The sequence below is a fragment of the Molothrus aeneus genome, chromosome 16 (assembly GCF_037042795.1).
Source record: "Molothrus aeneus isolate 106 chromosome 16, BPBGC_Maene_1.0, whole genome shotgun sequence".
In the NCBI taxonomy this organism is placed as follows: Eukaryota; Metazoa; Chordata; class Aves; order Passeriformes; family Icteridae; genus Molothrus; species Molothrus aeneus.
Genome location: NC_089661.1, coordinates 14,081,723 through 14,104,133, shown reverse-complemented (window position 1 = coordinate 14,104,133; position 22,411 = coordinate 14,081,723). Strand labels below are relative to the sequence as shown.

Sequence of the window (22,411 nt, the reverse complement as noted above, 5' to 3'; positions counted from 1 at the left end):
CCGGGAGCCCCACCCCGCGTGGAATCCATCGGCCCCAAAGCCGGCCCTGGAGCCGCCCGCTCCTTCCCCGGTGCGCGGAGGATGCTGAGGCTCGCTGGGGGAACCCAGGGGCAGGGACAGCATCACCGGTGGGCTCCCGGCGTCCTCGGACCCTCTGGATGGGATCGGGGATGGGGCCTGGCAAAAAAACAGCATTGCACGCAGGTTGTGCAAAAGTTAAGCTGTGTTTAGGTGTGTTATTTCCCCCCTTCTGCGTTTGTGTGGGTTTGTCCCTCTGCATCCCTCAGGGAAGGCTGTGCCCCGGATTTTGCATGGGTTATTAAAGGTCTGTGACCCCCATGCTTGCACAAGGCTGCTCTAAATCCACGGGGGCCACGGCACATCCATCTCCCCAGCCCTGGAAACCTGCCCTGTCCTCCCACAGCACAGGGACTGCACCGAGGAGAAGGAAACGCCACCACCACAGAGCCTGGCTGCTCCACAGTGACCCCAATAAAAACGGGGGGAAGAAGCACAAGGGGGGGGGGAAGAACAAGGGGGGATGCACAAGGTGGGAAACACAAGGGGTGAAGCACAAGGTGGGAAGAACAAGGTGGGGAGCACAAGGTGGGGAAGCACAAGGAGGGAAGGACAAGGGGGGAAGCACAGGGGGGAAGAAGCACAAGGCTCCCTGCGTGTGCCACCGCGGGTCACGGCTCTCCCGATCATGTGGTCGCTGCTCCCCCAGTGGTGTTTGCTCCGGTCAGGGATGTCCGAGGGCTGATGCTGCCCCAGCTGCTGGCACTGAGCTGAGCCAGGATTCCCTGGGCTCGTCCCCAGCTCGGGCACAGGTCAGTGTCCCCAGATTGAGGAGGCTGGAGTGGGGTGAGGGTGCAGAGGGGACAAGCAGGGCTGTGCAGCTCCAGCTCTGCTGCCCAGCTCAGTGTGGTGCCCTGGGCTGCTCCGTGCCACACAGGGGGTCCCTGTATTGCAGAGGGGTGCCTGCTGTGCCACCAACTGGGAGCCAGTGAGGCTGAAGGGAAGTTTCTAAGGTGCAGCCAGGTTTAATGAATTCCTAGGAAGCCTCAGGTTGTGTTTGGTGGCACAGAAGAAGAGGAGGCAAACTTCCAGAGAGCTGATGTTGCAGCACATTTTCTAGTCCTAAATGAATCCCAGCAGCAGGACAGATCATGGAGCTCTGCAGGGCACAGGGCATGGCATTTTCCTGGCACGAGACTCCCACGCTGAGACCTACCACGCTTGGGCAGCAGCCACAGCCCTGATCCCAATGGCACCAGCATTTTTCCTGGATCCCACAACTGATGGCCCCCAGGAGGGTGCAAGGGCTCAGCTGAGGCTCACAGGGCAGCACCGATGTGTCCCTAACCAGGGGGTGACAGCTTCTCCCACCCTGGGCCATGCCATGGGTGGGCAGCACAGGTGGGACACGCTCTGAGCCCTGGAGCTGGCACAGGGAAGGCCCAGGGCCCTTGAAGGGTTGGTTCAGTGGCCCAACCTCGCCCTGGCACGTGGCACCCGACGTGCAGAGGCTTCTGCAGCCACCGCCACCACCTGCCCACATGGGCTCCCCGACCTGCTCCCTGCATGCCCCGGCTGGGACTGAGGGGGCTCCGGGCCCAGCCCAGGTGTTTAGAGCCCAGCCCAGGGGTTTGGTGCCTGTCCTTAGGGTTTGGTGCCTGTCCCCAGGGGTGGCTCCCTGTCTCCAGGAGTGAATGACGTCCCCAGGGCTCACTGACAACCCCAGGGATCGATGACTTTCCCGGGCTCAGTGTCTGTTCCTAGGGCTCGGTGCCCATCCCCCGGGGTCAGTGACATCCCCAGGGGTCGGTGACATCCCCCGGGCTTGGTGACATCCCCTGGGGTCAGTGACATTCCCTGAGGACGGTGTCCTGCTCAGGGGTTGCATCCTGCGCTTCTCCCAGCCCAGCTCTCGGTATACCAGCACCCAGCCCGGTGCCGCGGGGTCCGTGCCCGGTGTCCCCGAGGGTCCCCGCTCGGTGCCGCCGGGGGTCCCGGTGCGGCGGGCGGCGCGGAGTGGCGGAGCGGGGCGGGACGCGGCGGCGGCCCCGCCTCCATCCATCCCCCCCCGCCCTCCCCGCCCGGTGGCAGCTCCGGGCACGGTTCGCGGGAGCCAACTTGGCGGCTCGTCCCCGTGGTGCTGTGCCCGGGCCAGCGCGGCCATGGCGGGCGGGCGGCCCCGCCACCCCTAGAGCCGCCCGAGCCGCCGGAGCCACCGGAGCCAGCGGAGCCACCGAGAGCCACCGGAGCCGCCGGGATGAGCGCTCTCGCCTTCGACGACGCGGCCCTGGAGGGGCTGGCACCGTCTCTCGGCCTCTCCGGGGCCAGCGACATCGACACGGCCCTGCTCAGCGACATCGACGGTGCGGAGCGGCGGGGACGGGGCCCGGCGGGGCCGGGGCTCGGGGCATGACCGCGACCGGGCTGGGGGAAAACCAAGCTCGGTGCACGACCGGGGGCTGGGCACGGTGCGGTACCGGCTCTTGGAGCATGGTCGGGACATGGCTGGGGGGATGAGCGGGGCTTGGGGCGCAGCCGGGACCGGGCTGGGGGTGTAACCAGGCTCGGTGCAAGGTCAGGACCGAGTTGGAGGCATGGCCGGGGCTCGGTGCGTGGCCGGTACCGGGCTGGGGGTGTAACCGGGGCTCGGTGGATGGGCGGGCGCGCTCCGTGCATGGCCGTGCCCGGGGGGTCCGGGCTGGGTGCACGGTCAGGGAACTTGGTACCGGCGTTTGACTGGGACAGTGGGATCAGGGCACAACCAGGTCTCCGTGCATGGCCGGCGGAGCGGGCTCGGTGCCGGGCCCGGCGTGGGGAGGGGGACACCGAGCTGCTGGAGCGCGGAGTGGGTGCAGAACCGCTCTGGCCCCGTTACCGGGGGCCGCTCTGGAGCGGGGGGCTCGGCGTGGGGGAACGCGGGACCCCGGGACCCCCGCGCTGGAGGTGCCGCTACCGGGACAGCCCCGATGATTCCCCCCCCCCCCGTTCCCGGTCACAGCATCGTGCCGCCGGCGGCCCCGCCCCCTCCGTGACGTCACCGGCGGGGTTACTCTCGGTCGTTCCCTCCAGGACTCCTGGGCTCTCCCAGCCAACCCATCCAACCGGCGGGAGCTGGGATGGGGCGGCTCTGCCACAGCCCCGGGGCTGGCACCGCCACCGCACACCTCCCCGCCGCTCTGGGCTCCGTGAGATGGGCATGAACCCGGGGAACTCATTCCCGGAGGGAACCCACTTCCCAAAGGGACACATTCCTCAAGGGGACCCACTTTCCACCATCATAGCACCACGTGTGCTGAGTTCAGTGTTTCCAACGCTTTAGCAAAAAATTTGGGATCCCAAAAAATTGAGGATCCCAGCTCCTGGCAAGCCCCGCGCCCGCCTTGCCACGTGCTCCACCAGCTCTGTGGATCCACAGTGGTTCCAGCAGAGCCGGTGGAACAGCGGCAAGGCGGGCACGGGACTTCCAGCACCTGCCCCACTGGGTCCTGCCCCACTGGGTGGTCTGTGGTGGTCTCTCCTCCGTGACCTGGGGTGGAGGTGGCATCCCAGATCTGCAGGTTGATCGCAGTGGCAGTCGGGGCGGATCAAAGCAGATCCAGGTGCCACCTGCTTTTCTTGGCGAGGTTTTGGCGTGGGCAGGGAAGCAGGAGCTGTGCCAGGGCTGAGTGCTGCCGTATGGGATGAGGTTTTCCCACTGTGGGGTTTTGCCACGCTCCTTTGTATCACAGCCAGCTGGGCCACCTCGCACCCCACAGTTCCCCAAAGTGGGTTTGTCACCGGTCCCCAGCTGGCCGCGGCTTGTCCCTCATCCCTGTACCAACCCCAGGGTGATGTGGGATGTGTGCCCACGGATGTGGGTGCCCTGAGCCTGCTGGGACCTGCCAGGACCCACAGACGAGTGGGTCTGCCCCACAGGTTCCCAGGGTGGCCCTGGTGGGTGCCCATTGTCCTGCTGATGGCGTGGGTGGCTGCAGGTGCCACAGGATAGAAACACCTGGAAGGTGCCAGGAGGGTGGGACAGCCGTGCCCAGGAGGCGGGGGAGTGGGGGGGACAGGCGGGAGCACCCCCTCTCTGCAACCCCAGACTTTGCTCTGGACCACGAGAGAGCCTTGTGGGGGGGTTTGGGGGTCTCTGAGTGGAAGTGGGGGGCTGGGAGCCCCCCGGAAGGACACCCACCCGCACAGGGCAGGATGCCGAGGGCTGGATGGTTTTTGGGGTGTGCCAGTGCTGTGTGCGGACCCCGATCACTGCGGGGTGACCCCTGGGCAATGAGTGCGGGGGGGTCACACCGGGCTGGGGGGGGCGATGGGGCAGAGGGGGTAACCCAGGGGGTGACCCCGAGTAACCGCGGGCGGGCGGCCGCGAGTGCCCGCGAGTAACCCGGCGGTGCCGGGCTCACCTTGGGCGCCGGGGGCTGTCCGGGGGCGGCCGGCGGGCGCGCAGGCGGCGATTGGCGGAGTCGCATCACCCCATCCCCGGCCGCGCTCCAGCCCTGGCGCGGGCAGCGCGGGGAGGGCGCCGGGGAGGAGGCGAGAACATGGCTTTAAAATATCCCGGGGCCTCTTCGCTGCCGGGCACGGGGCTGAGCGGGGGCTGCAACCTCCTCCCGGGGACCCCTCCGCTCCCACCTCCATGGAGTGCACCTTTGAAGGTACCCCCGCCTCTCCAGCCTCCTCCTCCTCCTCGTCTGGCGGCGTCACCGCCGTGGTTCCTCTCGGAGGCTGCACCCCATGGGGAGGGCTGTGTCCGGGGGCTCTGAGGCTCGGTGGGGACATCCCGGGGGTGTGAGCGTGGGGGGTGCCCTGGGGGTATCCCGGGGTCTGTGCGTGCAGGGGGGTGAGCCTGGGGGTACCGGAGTGTGGGGTGTGCCCGGGTCTGTGTGCCCCCGCTGGGGTGTGCCGGGAGTACCGGGATGGGGACATGGTGGGAGCATCCCAGGACACCTCAGCGGAGGTGTCACAGAGACCCCGAGGTGCCATTGATGGGACAGACCCCTGCCCGGGCTGTTTTAGCGCTGTGCTTGCCCAGCTGCCCTCCTGAGGGCTGTTGTGATCAAACACACCTGGGCACTAGGGTCTGGCACATCCCGGGGGTGCCACCCCGGTGTCCCAGCCTGAGCACCCCCTCCCCTGATACCGGGGCTGATTTGGGCATTCTCGGGGTTCCCAGGACAGAATAAATGAATTAATGAGCTGGCACAAGCCCCCCTCAATATCAGAGACACGCTGAGATGTGCCCTGCCACTCCCAGACCAGGCTGAAAAACGCTGACTGCTGTTGGCCAAGCCCTGACACCGTGCCTCAGTTTCCCCAGTGGGGTGGGTGGAAGCTGAGAGGAACAGGGCACAGCAGATTCATGGGCTCTCAGGGAATTTTGCCTCTGGATTATGGGGATCTGCCCCCTAAATGCTAGACTGCAGGGAGGGCAGGACAGGACCAGCCCATGCCCGCCTTGGGAGGTGCGGGGCAGCAGCTGACGGCGCGGGGGGTGTGTTTTACAGACATGCTGCAGCTGATCAACACGCCGGACAATGACTTCTCGGGCTTGTTCGACTCACCGTTCAGTGCCCCGGACAGCGCCGTGCCCCCGGGGCTTCCCTCCACGCCGGGCACCCTCAACACCTTCCTGGGTCCCAGCAAGCCGCCCCCCGCCGCCCCCACCGGCAGCGCCTACGCGGGGCCCCCCGGCATGGCCACCTTCACCCCGCCGCCCCCGGCCCCGCTGCTGCCGGCGCCGTCCCTGGGGGTCAAGGAGGAGCCGTCGGTGGTGCCCAGCAGCCAGCCCCAGCCCCAGCCCCAGCCCCAGCCCCAGCCCGGCGTCATGCTGGCCCCCAGCTTCGTCCCTGCATCCCCCAGCCCCTTCACTCCCCAGCCCTTGGTGGGCTACCAGAACCAGCACAGCTTCTCAGGTGAGCATTTGGGGGTGCAGGGAAGGATCGGGGCTCCCAGGGTGAAGGTGTTGCTGGAGGGGGGATGTGTCCCTGCAGGATGGGGTTGGTGCCAGGGGCTCTCTTAACGCTGTCCTCTGCTCCATGCCCAGCTGTGCAGCCTGGGAGTGCGGGGCAGACCCTGCCAAGCCCTCTGCCCGCCCCACAACCCAGCCAGCCCGTGACACTGCCCGGCCCCGTGCAGAACGTGGCACCCCAGCAGCTCCTGGCCCCCGCCGCCCCCAGCACCCAGTCTGTGTCACCACAGATCCAGTCAGTGCCGGTAAGCCCAGGGCCAGGGCTGGGGGGTCCCGGTGACCCCCAGAGCCCCGCTGACCCCCAGTGCCCCTCAGGTTCTCCTGCAGCCCCACTTCATCAAGGCTGACTCCCTGCTGCTGACGGCCGTCAAGACAGACGCCAGCAGCGCCAAGACTTCCACCATCGCCTCCCTGGCCACCAGTGCCAGCGGCTCGGCCACCCCGCTCCAGGTGCCGGTAGGTGCCACCATTGGGGCACTGTGAGGTGGGGAGAAGCTTCAGGACCATCCCTGACCCCAGTCTGCACCCTGCAGGCGCTGGTGAGCGGAGGGACCATCCTGGCCACGGTGCCGCTGGTGGTGGACGCAGAGAAGCTGCCCATCAACCGGCTGGCACCCAGCGGGAAGCCGGCGCTGCTGCAGAGCCGCGGCGAGAAGCGCACGGCCCACAACGCCATCGAGAAGCGCTACCGCTCCTCCATCAACGACAAGATCGTGGAGCTCAAGGACCTGGTGGTGGGCACCGAGGCCAAGGTGGGAGCAGCGGTTGGTGGGGCAGGGCTGGGTAATGGGGGGGGTTTGCCTGGAATTTGGGTTGAACCGTCCCGGCCCACTGGCAGCTCAACAAGTCGGCGATCCTGAGGAAGGCTATCGAGTACATCCGCTTCCTGCAGCAGAGCAACCAGAAGCTGAAGCAGGAGAACCTCGCCCTGAAGATGGCTATGCAGAAGAACCGTGAGTGGAAGGGCAGCTCTTGGGGTGGCGGGCTCAGCTCCGTGCCCCCAGGCAGCCGTCAGCTTACTCTGCTTTCTGCAGAGCCTGTGAAGGAGCTGGGGACCCACTGCAGCCGGGGGGCCAAGGCAGAGGCCCCCATGGAGGTGGTGAAGGCGGAGGTGATGGAGATGCTGACACCGCCACCCTCAGACGTGGGCTCACCATCCCACAGCAGCCCACTGTCACTCAGTGGTGGCAGCAGCAACAGCAGCAGCGACTCAGAGCCTGAGAGCCCCCTCTGTGCCCATGGCAAGGTGAGGGAGGGCTGGGGGGATCTCCCTGCCCTGAGTGGGGCAGGGGATCTGCTGCTTCATGTAGGAGGTGCCAAGGGCAAAGTGTACCAGATGGGGAAAGAGCTGAGAGCCCTGGTCTTGTTCTCTGAGGCTGCTCCTCACATGATTTGGGGCTGGGTGTGGAGGCAGTTTTGTTCTACCTTAAAATGTGCTCTGTGCCCCATGCCTATACCCTGAAATCCATGCCCCTGTACTCCGGCCTGTGCCTCATCACCCTGCCTTATACCCCATGCCCTATATCCCATTGCCTATATCCCATTGCCTATCCCCCATGCCTATCCCCCATCACCACACCCTATATTCCATGCCGTATACCTCATGCTCTGGATGCTGTACCCTATACCCCATGCCCTATATCCCATGCCCTATATCCCATGCCCTATATCCCATGCCTGTGCCCACCACCCCACATCCATGCCCATGTGCCAGGCTCACAGCAACTCTGCCCGTGCAGGTGAAGCAGGAGCACCCACCACCCTCACCCAGCAGCCAGGGAATGCTGGACCGCTCCCGCATGGCCCTCTGCGCCTTCGTCTTCCTCTGCCTCTCCTTCAACCCCCTGGCCTCCCTCCTCCGGGGTTCTGCCTCCCCAGCCCCCTTGGGGAGCCAGGACACCGCTGGTCCCGGCAGGAGCATCATGGCTCAGTCTGGCACTCTGGGTAAGCTCTGGTCTGGGGTGGGGGACATTGGGATGGAAGTTGTTGGGATGGGTGTGGGATGGAGGCTGTCAGGGTGGGCAAGGGCTAGAGGCTGTTGAGGTGAAGAGATCACGGGGCAGGAGGTTGGGGTGGGTGTATGGTAGGAGCTACCTGGCTCAAGGCTGTTGGGGTTGGCATGAGGTGAAGACTGCTGGGATGGGGGGCATCAGAGTGGTGACCATCACAGTGGAGGTGGTCATGGTGGACAGGAGGTGAAGGCCATCAGGACGGGGGTCTTGGGGTAGGTCTGAGATGGGAGATGATTGGGATGGACATGGGGCAGAGGCCATTGGGTAGATGTTGCTGGGATAGGCACAGGGTGAAGGCCACCAGAATGGATATCCTGGGGTGTGTGTGAGGCAGAGACTGTCGGGGTGGAATCTGTTGGGGTGGACACAACTGGGTGGAGGCTCTTTGGTGGACGTGGGATGAAGGCCACTGCATGGAGACCCTGGGGTGGGCACAGGGTGACATTGGTGGGGTGTTGCTGACCCCATCCCTGCACAGAGGACCCATGGGGGTGGACACAGTGGCTGTGGCCCACACTGGCCTTCTGGGCCCTGAACGCGGCGCTGGTGCTGGGTGCGGTGGTGCGGCTCTTCGTCTGCGGGGAGCCCGTCACTCGCCCCCACTCCGAGCCCTCCATCCTCTTCTGGCGGCACCGCCGGCAGGCCGACCTCGACCTCGACCGAGTACGTCCCCCTGAGCCCCATGTCCCCTTTCCCCCCTGCCCCGTCCCTCCTCCTGCCCGCACTGACTCTGTCTCTCGGGTGCAGGGAGACTTCGCGCAGGGGGCCCAGCACCTGCGCACGGCGCTCGGGGCGCTGGGGCGGCCGCTGCCGGCGTCCCACGGGGACCTGGCCTGCAGCCTGCTCTGGACCCTCCTGCGCCACCTGCTCCAGCGCCTCTGGGTGGGTCGCTGGCTGGCTGCCCGCGCCGGGGGGCTGCGCCCGGACCCCCCGCCCCCTGCCCACGTCCGCCAGAGCGCCCACGACGCTGCCATGGCTTATCACCGCCTGCACCAGCTGCACCTCGCCGGTACGGCCCCGCGCAGTGGGGCTGAGGGATGGGACCCCTGTGCATGTCCCCACAACCCCCTGACACCGTGGCTGAGCCTCCTGTCCCCATTCTTATAGGGAAGCAGGCTGGGGGACACCTGCTGGCCATCAACCTGGCACTGAGCGCTGTCAACCTGGCTGAGTGCGCCGGTGACGCCATCTCTGTGGCAGCGCTGGCCGAGATCTACGTGGCGGCTGCCCTGCGGATCAAGGCCAGCCTGCACCGCTGCTTCCACTTCCTGGCGGTGAGTGTGGGGCACTGGGGTGTCCCCTGTGTCCCCTGGGATTGGAATCTCAGGTCCTTCCTGACCCCTTGCTCTCCCCACAGCGTCCCTTCCTCTGCAGCGCCCGGCGTGTGGCCCTGTCCCATGGTGGGGCTGTGCCCCCTGCCATGCAGTGGCTCTGCCACCCCTTGGGCCACCGGTTCTTTGTTGACGGGGACTGGGCGGTCAAGGGTGTCCCCAGGGAAACCATCTACAGCTCCGCTGGCAACCCAGGTGACCCCAAGCTCCCAAACCCCCCACACCCCCTGTTTTGGGGTGTGGTGTACCTGCTGACCCCATCTCTGTGCCCCAGTGGACCCGCTGGCCCAGGTGACCCAGCTCTTCCGTGAGCACCTCCTGGAGAAGGCACTGTGCTGCGTGGCCATGCCTGAGCCCGGCCGTCCCACTGCCCAGGGAGAGGGGTGAGTGCTGGTGTGGGCACCTTCTCCCCCTGCCTGCCGTGGGGCCAGCCCCCTCACAGCCCCTTTCCACAGGCGCTTCTCCGATGCCCTCGAGTACCTCCAGCTGCTCAACGGCTGCTCGGATGTCAGTGGCACACCTGGCCCCACACCCTCCATCACCTCCGGCTTGGCGGCTGTCACAGGTGAGGCTGCGGTGTCCCCCATTGGGGTCACCTCATGTGGGGGGCCATGGCAGTGGAAACACCCTGCTCCTGTGTCTCTCCCACCCTGCAGGCACTGACCCCGTGTCCAAGTGGTGGGCATCCTTCATCGGCATCGTTATCCACTGGCTGCAGGGAGATGAGGAGGGGGCTGAGCGCCTCTATCCGCTGGTGGAGACCATGCCCCGGGCACTGCAGAGCTCTGAGTGAGTGCTGGGGACATTGGGGACAGGGGTGGCACCTCATCGCATGTCTCCCCTCTCCCTTGAACTGGCGTGGCCTCGCTGAACACACTTGGAGCACCTGGTGTGTTTTGAGAAAGGAACTCACCGTGCCCCCTCCACCTTGCAGGAAGCCCCTTCCCCGTGCTGCCCTGCACTCTTTCCGAGCTGTCCGTGCCTTGCTGAGCAAACAGGATGGGAGCCAGGCCACCCTGGGCCACTGTGAGAAGGCCAGCAGCTGCCTGCGGGAGAGCCTGGAGCTGGGCAGCCCCCCCAAGGGCACCATCGACAAGGTGAGCCGGGCTGGGGAGGGACGAGGCGGCCGCCAGCCCCCAGCCCTGGCGGGAGGTGCCCCCGACCCTCGCGGGGGTGCATTGTAGTTGCATTGCATGTGTCAGACTGGGAGTGCAATGCCCCTGCCATGCAGCCCGGCGGGGGTCCCGCGCAGCAGCGCCTGCCCGCAGCCACCTCCTCGGCACCCCCGTCTGTCTGTCCCGCCCCCTGCTCACCCCGATCCCTTTGTCCCCGCAGGCGGTCCAGCTCCTGCTCTGTGACCTGCTGCTGGTCACCCGCACCAACCTGTGGCAGCAGCAGATGGGGGCGAGCCAGCAGCGCAGCTGCCTCTACCAGGCGTCCGCCCTGGAGCTCCGCGGCTTCCAGCAGGACCTGAGCAGCCTGCGGCGCCTGGCACAGACCCTGCGCCCCGCCATGCGCCGGGTGAGCCCCTCTCCTGTCACCTGCACGGTGCCCTGGTGCCCTGCACCTGGCTGTGCTCACTGTCCCCCCAATCCAGGTGTTCCTGCACGAAGCCACCGCCAGGCTGATGGCCCGGGCCAGCCCCACGCGCACCCACCAGCTCCTGGACCGCAGCCTGAGGAGGAGAGGGGTGCAGGGCAGCAAAACAGGTGGGCACGGGGTGGGACATGGGGTGGGACACTTCACTCCTCACCTGCAGCACCCCAGCAGCCCAGGGTGTGGGATATGTGGTGGGACAGGGGTGGGACACAAGGCTGTGCACCCACAGTACCCCAGCACGCTGGGTGATGGGATATGGTGTGGGAATCCTTTGTCACCACCTTGGAGGACGGGAAATGGGGTGGGGCACCCTGATCCACACCTACAGCAGCCCCCACAGGCATTGAGTGGTGGGAGACCCCATTCTGCACCCACAGCAAACCTGGATGATAGGATATGGGGTGAGACATAGGGTGGGACATCCCTTTCCCACCTGCAGCACTCCAGCCCCACAGATGGTGGGTCAGCGGGTGGTACACCCCACCTGCAGCACCCCAAGACCTGGGCCACCTGAGCTCCGAGCCCCTCCACTGGTGGTGGCACCAGCTCCAGGGTGGGTGAATAACCCCATCCCCCTGCGATCCCCCCGAAATTTATTCAGTGACTTCCACGGGCACTCTGGGTGCTGACCTCGGCTCTGTCCCCTGCAGCTGGCGAGCCAGAAAGCCACCCCACGGCCCGGGAGCACGCCGAGGCGCTGCTGCTGGCCTGCTGCTACCTCCCGCCCAGCTTCCTGGCGGGCCCGGGCCAGCGCGTGGGGATGCTGGCCGAGGCCGCCCGCACGCTGGACAAGCTGGGCGACCGCCGCACGCTGCACGACTGCCAGCAGATGATCATCAAGCTGGGCAGCGGCACCACCGTCACGTCGGGATAGGTGGGGAAGGGGCCGCCAGCCCCCCCGCCACCCGCCGTGGGTGCGGAATGCGGGCGGTGGCGGGAGGCCGTGCCTCAGTTTCCCCGCAGGGGGATGTTCGGCAGCGGTTTGGGGGGTGAAGGGGTGGGTGGGGAGGGGCCGGGTGATGCCTGGCCGGTGCGGGGGTGCGGGGCGGGGGTCGCAGCGTGGGGCGGCCGCACGGGGGGTGCCCTGGGTGGGCTCCCCCCGGGCCGTGTCCGTGTCCCCAGCCCGCGTGGGGACGGGCCGTGGGGCCCTCTAGTGACACTGTCGCAGAACTGCAGGCACCGCACGCGCGGCAGCGACCCCCGGTGCCACCCGGCCCCCCCCCCCAGTGCCACCCGCATCCCCCCGTGTCACCTGTGCCCCTCCGTGCACACCCCCCCACCCCGGGGTCCCCCTGCTGCAGGACCCCTGGGTTTGGGGATTGCCTCTGCAGGTGTGGCCCCCTGGCAGCGGGGAGTGCCCCCTGCCCAGCCATGCCCACGGTAGGCAAGAGGGGACCCCCGCCCGACCCCCTCCTCCCCAGCACTGATCCCCCTCCCCATTAAGAGCTGCCACCCCCCCGGAGCACGGACAGGCTTTGGGAGAAGGGCTGGCAGGGTGGCACGGGGCTCCTGGGGGGCTGGTGGGCGCCCCTGTGTCCTTGCTTCACCCCCTCTTGTACATAGACCCCTCCCCTCGCCTCCCACCACTCCCCTTTTCCCTTTTTAAACGGTATTTTCATAGTTGCAGAGTTTTGTACAGACAATTAAAGCTGATTATTTATACTGGTGTGTGTTGGATTGGAGGGGGACTGGCACCGAAAGTGGGGGGCAAGGAGTCCCCCATAGCTGTGGTCACCTTGTCCCCACAGGGCTGCACGGGAGGGGGTGGCAGGGATGGGGACACTGGGTGCTGAGGGACCCCAAACACCCCCCTCTTTACCCCACTGTGTCCCAGGGGTGCTGTCCCCCTGTTCCCACACCCCTTCCCCTCTAGCGAGACCCTTGGGGACAAAGGACCAGGCAGGGGCTGTCACAGCCCGGGGGGGACCCCAGCAGCCCCCCAAGGATAAAGAGAGGCCACGAGCAGGGCGCCACGTACTTCCAAAACAATCGTTGTATCTTTATTGACGCTCTGAATGCAATGACCTGTTTTTTTACTCTTAAGGAAAATAAACATCTTTTAGAAACAGCTTGTTACACACAATCTTCAGTGTGAAGCAATATACTAATAAGAACACTAGTCTTAACATTTACAGTCTTCATATATATTATATATATGTATATGTATACATATATATACACTATATAATGAGGCAATATATAATACACACGGTTTACCATTTTACAGTCATATGTACAAGATGTCACTAAAAATAGCCAGATTTCAGGCAACACTGCCAAGGACACGGGATTTATTTTTTTCTTTAAATTAATTTTTTTATTATTATTTCTCCCTTTTTAATTTTTTTTTTCTCACCTCCTCTTTTTGTTTTTCACTCCTGTGTCCGAGGCAGCTGCTGAAACAACAGACATTGTGTGGCCAGCAAACCTTGGGGTGGGTGGGATGGAGGGGACACAAGAGGTGGTGGGGACATGGGACGCTGGCTCTGTGGGGACATGGATGGGACCAGCAGTGTGCCCCCCTTTGCAGGATGCTGCAGAGGTTGGGGGACAGCCAGTGGCTGTTTGTAGGATGAGATTTGGACTTGGTTCACCCTGGGCTGGTTGCTACCTGTGTCAGGGTGACACAAAGATGGGCTGTGGAGCCTGGGGACGTGGGCAAGGGTCACCAAAGTGTTGGGCTGTCTCCCAGCTCCACTGAGGTGGCCACGAAGCCAAAGTCAAGGGAGTTGAGCAAAACCAGGGCAGTGAGGGGTGAGCCAGGCCCATGTGGAGGGAGGAAGCAAATGCCTCCTCCTCCTCCTCCTCCTCCTCCAGTTCAGCACGCAGAGCTGTGGGGTTCAGCACAAGCACAGGGAGCAGAGCCCCCACGAGAGGAGCCACAGGAGGGGTGCTGGTGAGGCCAAGCACAGGCAGGAGGGTGGGTTTCGGGGGGTCCTGGACAGCAGGACCAGGTGTCCCCAGCCCAGCAGTGCCAGCGCCGCATGGAGTGGGAGGGTGGGGGTGCAATGAGTCAGGGTTTGGGGTTTGGGAGCGGGGCAGGGGCAGCCCGGTGGGTGCCACCAGCCTGGCCAAGCACCCTTATCCCCCCAGCACCCTGGGTGTGGGTGGGGGCAAACAGGAGATGGAAGAACAAAACAGAAAAAGCAGAGTGGTGTTTCAAACAGCAGGCTGTTGTTTGCCCTTTTTTTTCTCATTTTTCTCATTTTTCTCTTTTTTTTTTGGTCTTTTTTTTGTCTTTTTTTTTAATCCTCTTCTTCGCAGAACTATATACAGACACCATGAGGTTTGCTGAAGGCAACATCTCAGATCAGATCAGTGTGATATTGAGAGCCGGGACCCACGGAGGGTCCGGCGGCCCCACAGTAAGACAACATCGCCGGGACCCCCCCTCGTACACGGACACCCCCCGCCCCCCCTGTGCAGCCATCGCAGGTGGGGGATCCCGATCCGTCCCCCGCGTATCCAGACCGGGTTTTACCGGGACCCGGCGGGAGGGAAAGCCCGGCGCTGGCTCCGCCCGCCCGGAGCGGGCTCGGGGGATCCCGGGGCGCTCACGGGCTCGGGGGGTCCCCGGTACGGCCCGGCCCGGCCCCGCTCTGCTCCAGGCGCTGCCTCCTCTGCCGGTCCCTCGCTGGCGGCGGGGCGGGTGTCCGCGGGCGCTACACCGGCTGCCTCTGCGGGGAGAACGGAGGGGTCAGCCCGGGGATCACGTTGGAGGCAGGGGGGTGGCCCTGGGTTGTCCCCATCGCCGCCCACCCCCCGTTGCCAATAACCGGGCATCCACCCGGGACGCAGCGCTTTGAGAAGGGGTTCAACCATCGTTCACCACCTCGTCTGTGCTCAGGGAAGGGGATAAGACCCCTCAGAGCTGGCTGGGGTGTCCCAGACCCAGCAGCACCCAGGGGCTGGCACACCCCATACCCCCAGGGATGTGATGCCCACACAGAGCTGAGCATCCAAGATGGGCATCCCCAGAAATCTGGGGTCTGAAGGCAGGTCCTCCTGCCACAGGGAGCTGCAGAGCATTGGGGGGTGCACAGGGGGCTCTGGCTTACCTTATGTTTGGGACATCTCAGAGAGAAGCTCTCCTCAGTTAATAAGCAGCCTGCGAGGAGAGGACAAGGATGTCAGGGGACAGCCTGCACTGCGAGGCAGCTGCCCCTCAGTGGGGGGAATGCAGTGTGCCCCCAGTCCACAGCCACCCACCAGCCACAGCGTTTGTGTGAAGGGCTCAGCTGAGGCCAGACAAGCTTGTGACACCTGCCAGTGCTGCCAGCACAGTGGGCATCACCACGCTGGCAAGCCAGTGAGCCACAAGCCCCTGACCCTGGAGCAATGGGCCCCACACTGAGGTGGGTCAGAGTGCCCAGGACCCCGAGCCCCATCCCTGTGGCCGGGCTCACCTGTGTCGATGGCACACGCGTAGTGGTAGGTGTGGGGACACCCCTTCTGGCAGCAGCCCACGGTGGCTCCTGCTTGCTGGCAGCTCGAGCACTTCTGTACACGCACCCGGGAATTCGGAGCAGGGAAGGAGAGATGTGGAGAGACAGAGAGACCCTGTCAAAGCCCGGCACAGAAGAAGAGAACCACGACAGCCCCAGCAGTGAGGGCAACATGGGTGTCCCTGATCCTCTCCAGCCCCTCCTTGCCTCTCCCAGGCAACATCCTTGCTCCCGTGCCAGCGCACTGTGAACCACACCATGCCTGTCACTGGGTTGTCTGCAGCCATGCACGAGGTTTCTACCTGCCATACCACTCCCCTGGATGACACCGAGCCCACAGCCATACTCCATGGGGCAGGAGGGGAAGGGACATGACCTGGGTTGTGCCCTACCTGCCCCATCCCCAGCAGGTGCTGCAGGGATGGGAGCACCTGGCTCTGTGGTGAGGGCAGCAGCCTCAAGATAGCCATGAAATGAGCACACAGGCATGGGAATACAGCCAGCCCCCAAACCTGGCAGTGGGGGGACTTGCTGGAAACCCTCTGCACAGCCTCTGATCCCTTCCTCTCCCCAGCACTAAAAATGCATGTCACAGAATCCCAGGATGGTGTGGAAGGGACCTGAAAAGCACTCACCTCATTCCAGCCCCCTCCCACAAGCAGGAATACTTTCCACTAGAACAGGTTGCTCCAATCCCCATCAAGCTCTGAACACTTCCAGGAATGGGCCAGCCACAACTTCTCATCCCCTTCAGCAACCTCCCTATTTTGCTCACACCTTGCTCCAACCACTGTGGGAGAGGAGCAGGGCAGGGTCATCCCCTCCCTCCAGCTCCCCTTCCCCTGCTGCCCGCCCATCACAGTGGCACCAGGCTGTGTTGTGCCCATTTTCATCTCCCACCCTGCAGCACCTGTCCTGCTCTGAGCCACCCGGTGCAACATACGACAGGGCCAGGGGATGTGGCAATACCAGTGGGGCCCAGCTGCCTTCCTAAAACATAAACTGCAGGTTCTGTGCCTAAAAGGGAGAGTTCAGGTGCTATCAGAGACGCAGCAGCTCAAATCTCGTAGGGACCCAGCAGAGCTCACGGTGCTGAGCCCCTGCTCTGCTCTCCCAGGGCAGAACTATCAATTTCCATCCCGACCGAAGGCGCAGACACGGCAATGGCGTTGGCTGAAGGAGGCCAGCGGAAGATGCCGCCTAGGGCGTGCGGCCGAGCTCTTACCAGGTCGGCAGCCGCCTTGACAGCCTCCTGCAGCCCATAGAGCTTCCCTGCCACCAGGAAAACCCCAGCGGTCCATACGGCACAGGCCTCGTGCAGCCAGTGCTCCTGCGTGTCGCCCGCCGGCTCCTGCGGCGGCGACTCGGCCTTGTGACATTCGTGCCGCCGGGGCTTTTCGGCCGCCTCCTCGCCCTCTGTCCTCTCGTCACAGCAGTAGCAGCTCTGCAGCCGACGGAACATGCCCCGCGGGCTGGAGCGCAGCGAGCTCTGCTTGGCCGCCTCGGCGGCCCCCTCGGGCCGCGCCGCCTTCCCCCCGCAGCCGCCCTCAGTCCCGCGGGGCGCCCGCTCGGCCGCGGCGGGCACGGCGGAGTCCTCGCCCGGCCCCTCCGCCCGCGCCTTCTCCTTCAGCCGGGATTTCTTCTTGGGCAGGCAGTCCTCGGGGTAGTAAGGCCCGCAGAGGTCCCCCAGGTCCTTGTAATTGGCGGGGTTGCGGCAGAGGCAGCAGACCAGGCACGCGGCGCTCAGCGCCTTCGACACCACCGGCCCCATGTGCATGGTGGAGGAGGCGGGCAGGGCCGCCCGCGGCCGCGGCGCCGGCCCGGCCGGTCCCCGCTGCAGCCGCGCCTCGTCGCCGGGCGAGTTGACGACGGTGCAGGTGGTGGAGAACTCTCCGCGCCGCTCCACGCGGACGTAGGGAGCGAAGGGCGGGGCGCGGCTGTCCGCCCGCAGCCGCTTGCAGGAGATGTACTTGAGCCGGATCTCGGGCTCGGCGGGGTGCAGCAGCGGGGCCTGCTGGGGCTGCCGCCGCCGCTTCCCGCGGCTCTTGCACCGCGCCGGCACCGCCTTGGCCTTGCCGTGGCCCAGACGCTTCCGCTGCCGCTTGGAGTAGCCGTTGTAGTTGGAGTGGTTGGCCCGCGGCTTCGGCCCCCGCGCCGGCCCGGCGGCGGAGCGGCCCTCGGGAGGGCCATCGCTGCTCCCCGCCTCCTTCTCCTCAGTCTTTGGTTTCTTCTCCCGCGGCGCCTCCTCCGCACCGCCCGGGCCGGCTACACGTTCCCGGGGCAGTGCTGGTGGCAGTGGAGGGCTCAGGGGCGCCTTGGCCATGCCCAGCGCTGCTGCTTTGCCCTTGCGGTTCCTCTTCTTGGGGAGGAGCCCCAGGTTCTTGGCCACCATGTTGGGGCTGGACTGGGTGCCTGGCGTTGACCCACAAGCCTCCCCCTGGCAGCCGTCATGGGGCAGCTTCTTCCCACCACCCGGCTTCCCCTTTGGTGCTCGGCCATTGGGGTTCCGGCAGAGCGGCTCAGCCATCGGCATGGTTGGCACCTTCTGTGCTGCCCCCAGCTTGGGCAGCCTGGCATCGCCCACTGCCACAGCCACCCCACTGTGCTTCACCATCCGCTCCCGCTCTGCCCCAGCCGGGCTCAGGGAGGAGCCATAGGCAGCTACTGTGGCTGCCACTGCTGTGGCTGCTGGTTTGCAGGTGAACTTCTTCAGGTTGGGTGAGGTGATCTTCTGGACGATGGCCTCCAGCTTGAGGCCACGGCCTTTGCGGGGAGGCAGCACTTTGGTCTTGGTGGCCTCCTGGAAGGCTGCCCGGGAGGTGATCTTGATGCAGACATCAGGGGCCTCCTTAGGCAGGGGGGGCTTCGGGATGGCTTCGCCAGAGCTCTTGGGGGGCAGCTTGGCTTTCACCTTCTTGGCCACCGGCATTTTTTTGAAAAGGCTGGGGGGACCCTCTGGCTTCTCCTCCTTCACGCCACCACTGTTGCTCCGCAGGACCAGGTTCCTCTTCTTGGTGGGGATGGGGGAGATGAAGGTGGACTTCCTCTTCAGTGAGTGCAGCGGCCTCTCCGACATCTTGCCCCCCACGCCCGGCCCTGCTTTGGGCAGCTTCATCCGGGCACCCACCTTGCCCTCCTTGTGGGGGCTGCCCGGTGCTGGCAGCTTGAAGGCAGGTGGGAGGTGGTTGTTGGATAGGAGCTTTTTGGGTGCCTTGCAGTTCTTCAGCCGGACATCAGCTGCCCGCTTGCCCCTCTGCCGCTTGGTGTAGAAAACCTCCTGTGTCTTTGTGCGGGAGCGCAGGATCATGGACCGCTGGTCCCTCTCCCCAGCTTCCACCGCGTCCCCCTCCAGCGGTGTTGGCCCTGCCACCTCCTCCGCCGCCACCAAGCCGGGCACCAGGAGGGTGGCATCACTGGCATTTTGGACCACCCTGGGGCCCGGCCGGCTGTTGCGCTTCCTGGTTTTGAAAGCCACCCTCTGCTTCACGCCACAGCCGGGCTTCTTCCCCAGCTTCTCCTGGTGCACGGGAGCCTTCAGTCCCTCCAGCGGGGCAGGGGCGCGGGGCTCGGCCAGGGCGGTGAAGGAGCGGGTGCACATGCGTGCCGGCAGCCCCTCGGCTGGGAACCGGGGGGTTTGGCTCTGGGCGCTCTTGCTCGGTACCTCCGTCTGTCCATCTGGCCCCAGGCAGGCGCCGGCCATGCTGCTGGCTGCTGGCAGCTCATCGAAGGGACTCAGCACAGTGCTGCTGGCAACATCCCCCTCCGGCAGCCGGCAGTGGACCCTCTTGTTGCGGAGGCTCTTGCCCCGTGAGACAGGCTCCATCTTCCCCAGCACGTTTTCGGGTGTGAGTTGCTGCTTCACCATGACCGACGAGGCGGATTCAGCATCGGCCGCCTCCAGGTGGGATGTCTCCCCTCCACCATTCTCCTCCTCAGGCTGGATGTGGGGCAGGGAGGATTTGAACCAGCTTTTCACCTTGGTCTCTGTGCCCACAGCAGGGCCCAGCAGGATGACGGACTGGCCAGAGAGGCGTGGGGTGGGAGCTGAGCTCTCCTTCTCCACCGTGCTGACAGTCTCCTCGGCAGACACAGGCACCTCGCTGGAGGACAGCACAGCCGGCATCTCCGGGGGCTTGGGTGGTGAGGCATCGTACGTCACTGACTTCTGCTCCGAGCCAGCCAGCTCACAGAGTGAGGAGTACTCCTCTGCCTCCAGGTCTGACTCCTTCAGATCCGGAGAGGAGATGATGGGGATCTCACTAAAGTCCCCAGCTGAGCAGCAGTGCCGGGTGTCCTGCAGCCACCTCTCGCTGTCTGCTTTTGTTGCTTCATCGTAGGTCAGTGTCTCCTCCTCCTCCTCCATCACCTGCTGGCCAAAGTCCTGGACCGGCTCACTCTTGGCTGGCTGCTCTCCATCGCACAGGTCCAAGCCGCAGGCGTTTTTTTTCTCCTTGCAGGAGCTCACCAATTTGCTGGGGAACAAGCCCTTGGGGAGGTCGGTGGCCTGGAGATCCTTCCACCTCAGGCAGGCCTCACCCAGGCTCTCCTCCGGCCACTCGAAATGCTCCATGGCATTCTCAGACGCCACCGAGTTGGCGGTGGTGTTTGAGTAGCAGCTGTAGCCGGTGGCTCCCGCGCTGGACGTCGCTGCCGGGATGCTGGGCTTGGAGTTGAAGGCCAGTGGGGCAGTGTCCTTCAGCACATCCTTGCTTTCGGTGGCTGTGAACTCCACCTGGGGACCCTCGTACACCTCCTCACTAAAGTCCTTCCCTGTGCTGGCCCCTGAAGCTTTGTCCAGCTTGAGGGGCTCGGTGAGCGTGCTGGAGTCACCCTGGCTGGGCCAGGCACCTTTCACCATGGAGTCTAGGCTGGGCCGGTGGTTCTCCATCTGGAAGGGGGACTTGGTGGTCTCCTTTCCCAGCATGGGCAAGTTGGCCCAGGCTTTGTCTGCCTTCTCATTGATGGCATCCTGCAGGACGATGATCTCAGAAGCCAGCTCCTCCTGGGACAGGGCACTGAGGAGCAGTCGGGGGCAGTCCCGTTCATTGCTCACATACTTGGTAAAGGTCTCCAGGGGCAGGGTGGCATGGATACTCTGGAAAGAGTCATCTGATTTGGTGGACATGTCGTCTGGGGAGGTCACAGAGCAGGTGGACACTGACTCAGGCTTTGCCTTGGAGTTGCTGTTGACGCGGGCAGGGCTGCGGTTCTGGTTGCAGTACAGGAAACTCCTCTCCAGCTGGTCCTCTGACCCACTGAGATAGTCAGCGTCCTGTGTCTCAGCGTGGACAGACTGGGGGGTGCTCAGTGGGTCAGACAGGGGGGTCCCCACCTGCTCTGCTGAGTAGGTGCTGCTCTCAGGACTGCAGTGCTGCCCCTTGAGCTGCTCAGGGGTCCTCGCTGGGGTCTTGATGCCCTTTTTCTGGGGCACAGCCGTTTTGGAGAGCAGCAGCTGCTGGACAGTGTTAGAAATGTTCTCCACCTGGGAGGTGAGTGCTGTCAGGCTCTGCAGGCTCAGGTCTGACAGCAGGTTTTCGGGCAGCTTCTCCTTCTGCAAGTTTTTGCAGTTCCCAGATTGAGCGTCGGGGCTCGTCCCGTCAGTGGGAGAAGGGTTCAGCAGCGGCATGAAATGGCTGTGGTCAGCAATGCCAGCCGGGAAGGCACCAGCACTCAGGGGCTGCTGGCTGTATTGGAAGTTCTCCAGGTTGGGCATCAGAGGGGAGGGAGTGGAGCTGTAGGACGGGGACCTGCCGACGGAGCGAGCTGGCGAGTGGCTGGCGCTGGGGCTGAAGGTCTGGTAGTACTGCTCCGGCGTCCGCACGGGCGGCGCATCGCCCTGGCAGTAGGTCTGGCCTGGCTGGGTGTAATGTTGGTACTTGGCCAGGTTTTGGTAGTGGAGGGTCTCTGAGGCGTGATGCCGCCCCTGCATGGGCTGCGGGGGCTGCGGGGGCTGTGGTGGCTGTGGGGGCTGTGGTGGCGGCGGCTGCGGGGGCTGTGGCGGCGGCTGTGGGGGCTGCTCGTAGCCGATGCGGTTGGGCTGGTAGCCGTGCAGGTTGGGCACACGGGGGCCAGGGGCCAGGCTGGCAGCGCTGCCCAGGGGCCGCTCCAGCGGCGGCTGCCCCGAGGGCGCCGTGCAGCTCTTGTAGGAGTGTGCAGGCTGGCTGCCCCCCGGCACCGAGGAGTAGGTGGAGGAGGCAGGGAAGGACTGGGAGTGCTGCCCGAAGTGAGGGCTCTGTGAGAAGGGCATGGGTGAGGAGACATCGTTGGGCAGTTTCTGCCGCTGCAGCTTGGGGTAGGGGAGTGCGGGCGGCTGCTGCTGCTGCTGTTGCTGCTGCTGCTGCTGCTGCTGCGGCTGCTGCTGGAAGTGAGTCCGGAAGGGCAGCGAGGTGGCCGCCGGCTCATGGTACGGCCGCCCGCCCGCCAACGCCACTGTCTTCTTCATCAGGTTGTCCTCATACTTGGCCACACCACCGGGCAGTGCCTGTGGCTGGCCTCCCCAGGCCTGCAGGCTCTCGTCCCCGGAATACCGGGCCGGATAAGGGCTGTTCTCCTGCACGGTGTAATTGGAAAAGGCCGGCCTGCCCTGCAGCTGCTGCCCCGCTAATTGCTTGTTTCCCCGGTGGTATTTCTCCACGGCGCTGTTCTCATAGCCCGCGTACGGCAGCTGCTGCTGACTGTAGTACTCCTTTGCCACCAGCCTCTGCCGCTCGCAGTTCGGCCCTGCCTGACTTTGATGCCTGTAATTCTCCAGGCGTGATGTATCTTGTGAAGTCGGCTGGTAGCTCTGCTGGTTGCCATGGAAACCACACCTTTCTCGAAAGGACTGCATGGCGCGGGCTCGTTATCTGCGAAGAGAGAGAGGCGAGAATTCAAATGAAGCGTCGCCACCGCGGTGGGCCAGGGTCCGAGAGGGCCAGTGTCACCTGCACCATGGGGACATCCCTGCCTCGCCTCGCCTCACCTCAGCTGCTGGGCATTGCCCCACCGGGGATCGACTCACAGCCACCCCGGAACACAGCACGTGATGCTGCATCCCCTCGC

General features: G+C 65.0%; 2 protein-coding genes across 3 annotated transcripts in view; one reads left to right on the top strand and one right to left on the bottom strand.

Annotated features, from left to right (window-relative positions):
• Window positions 1-2,115: 2,115 nt before the first annotated feature.
• On the top strand, window positions 2,116-11,907 carry SREBF1 (sterol regulatory element binding transcription factor 1). Its single transcript, XM_066561083.1, has 19 exons — window positions 2,116-2,381; window positions 5,520-5,927; window positions 6,059-6,228; window positions 6,299-6,439; window positions 6,517-6,735; window positions 6,822-6,936; window positions 7,018-7,229; window positions 7,723-7,927; window positions 8,474-8,658; window positions 8,743-9,004; window positions 9,103-9,269; window positions 9,353-9,521; window positions 9,601-9,709; window positions 9,782-9,891; window positions 9,983-10,115; window positions 10,261-10,423; window positions 10,662-10,847; window positions 10,924-11,035; window positions 11,576-11,907. The coding sequence occupies exons 1-19, from the start codon at window positions 2,276-2,278 to the stop codon at window positions 11,797-11,799; spliced, it is 3,396 nt and encodes a 1,131-aa protein (XP_066417180.1). The 5' UTR covers window positions 2,116-2,275; the 3' UTR covers window positions 11,800-11,907.
• A 993-nt stretch (window positions 11,908-12,900) lies between these two features.
• Window positions 12,901-22,411, bottom strand: part of RAI1 (retinoic acid induced 1) — a 74,246-nt gene continuing 64,735 nt past the window's right edge. For both annotated transcript variants that reach the window (XM_066561080.1, XM_066561082.1), the window contains exons 3-6: window positions 16,596-22,215; window positions 15,332-15,425; window positions 14,984-15,033; window positions 12,901-14,602 (exon numbers count right to left, since the gene is read on the bottom strand). In XM_066561080.1, the coding sequence (XP_066417177.1) occupies window positions 14,588-14,602; window positions 14,984-15,033; window positions 15,332-15,425; window positions 16,596-22,199 (5,763 nt within the window). In that variant the 5' untranslated portion in view covers window positions 22,200-22,215 and the 3' untranslated portion in view covers window positions 12,901-14,587. The remainder of the gene's footprint in view (window positions 14,603-14,983; window positions 15,034-15,331; window positions 15,426-16,595; window positions 22,216-22,411) is intronic.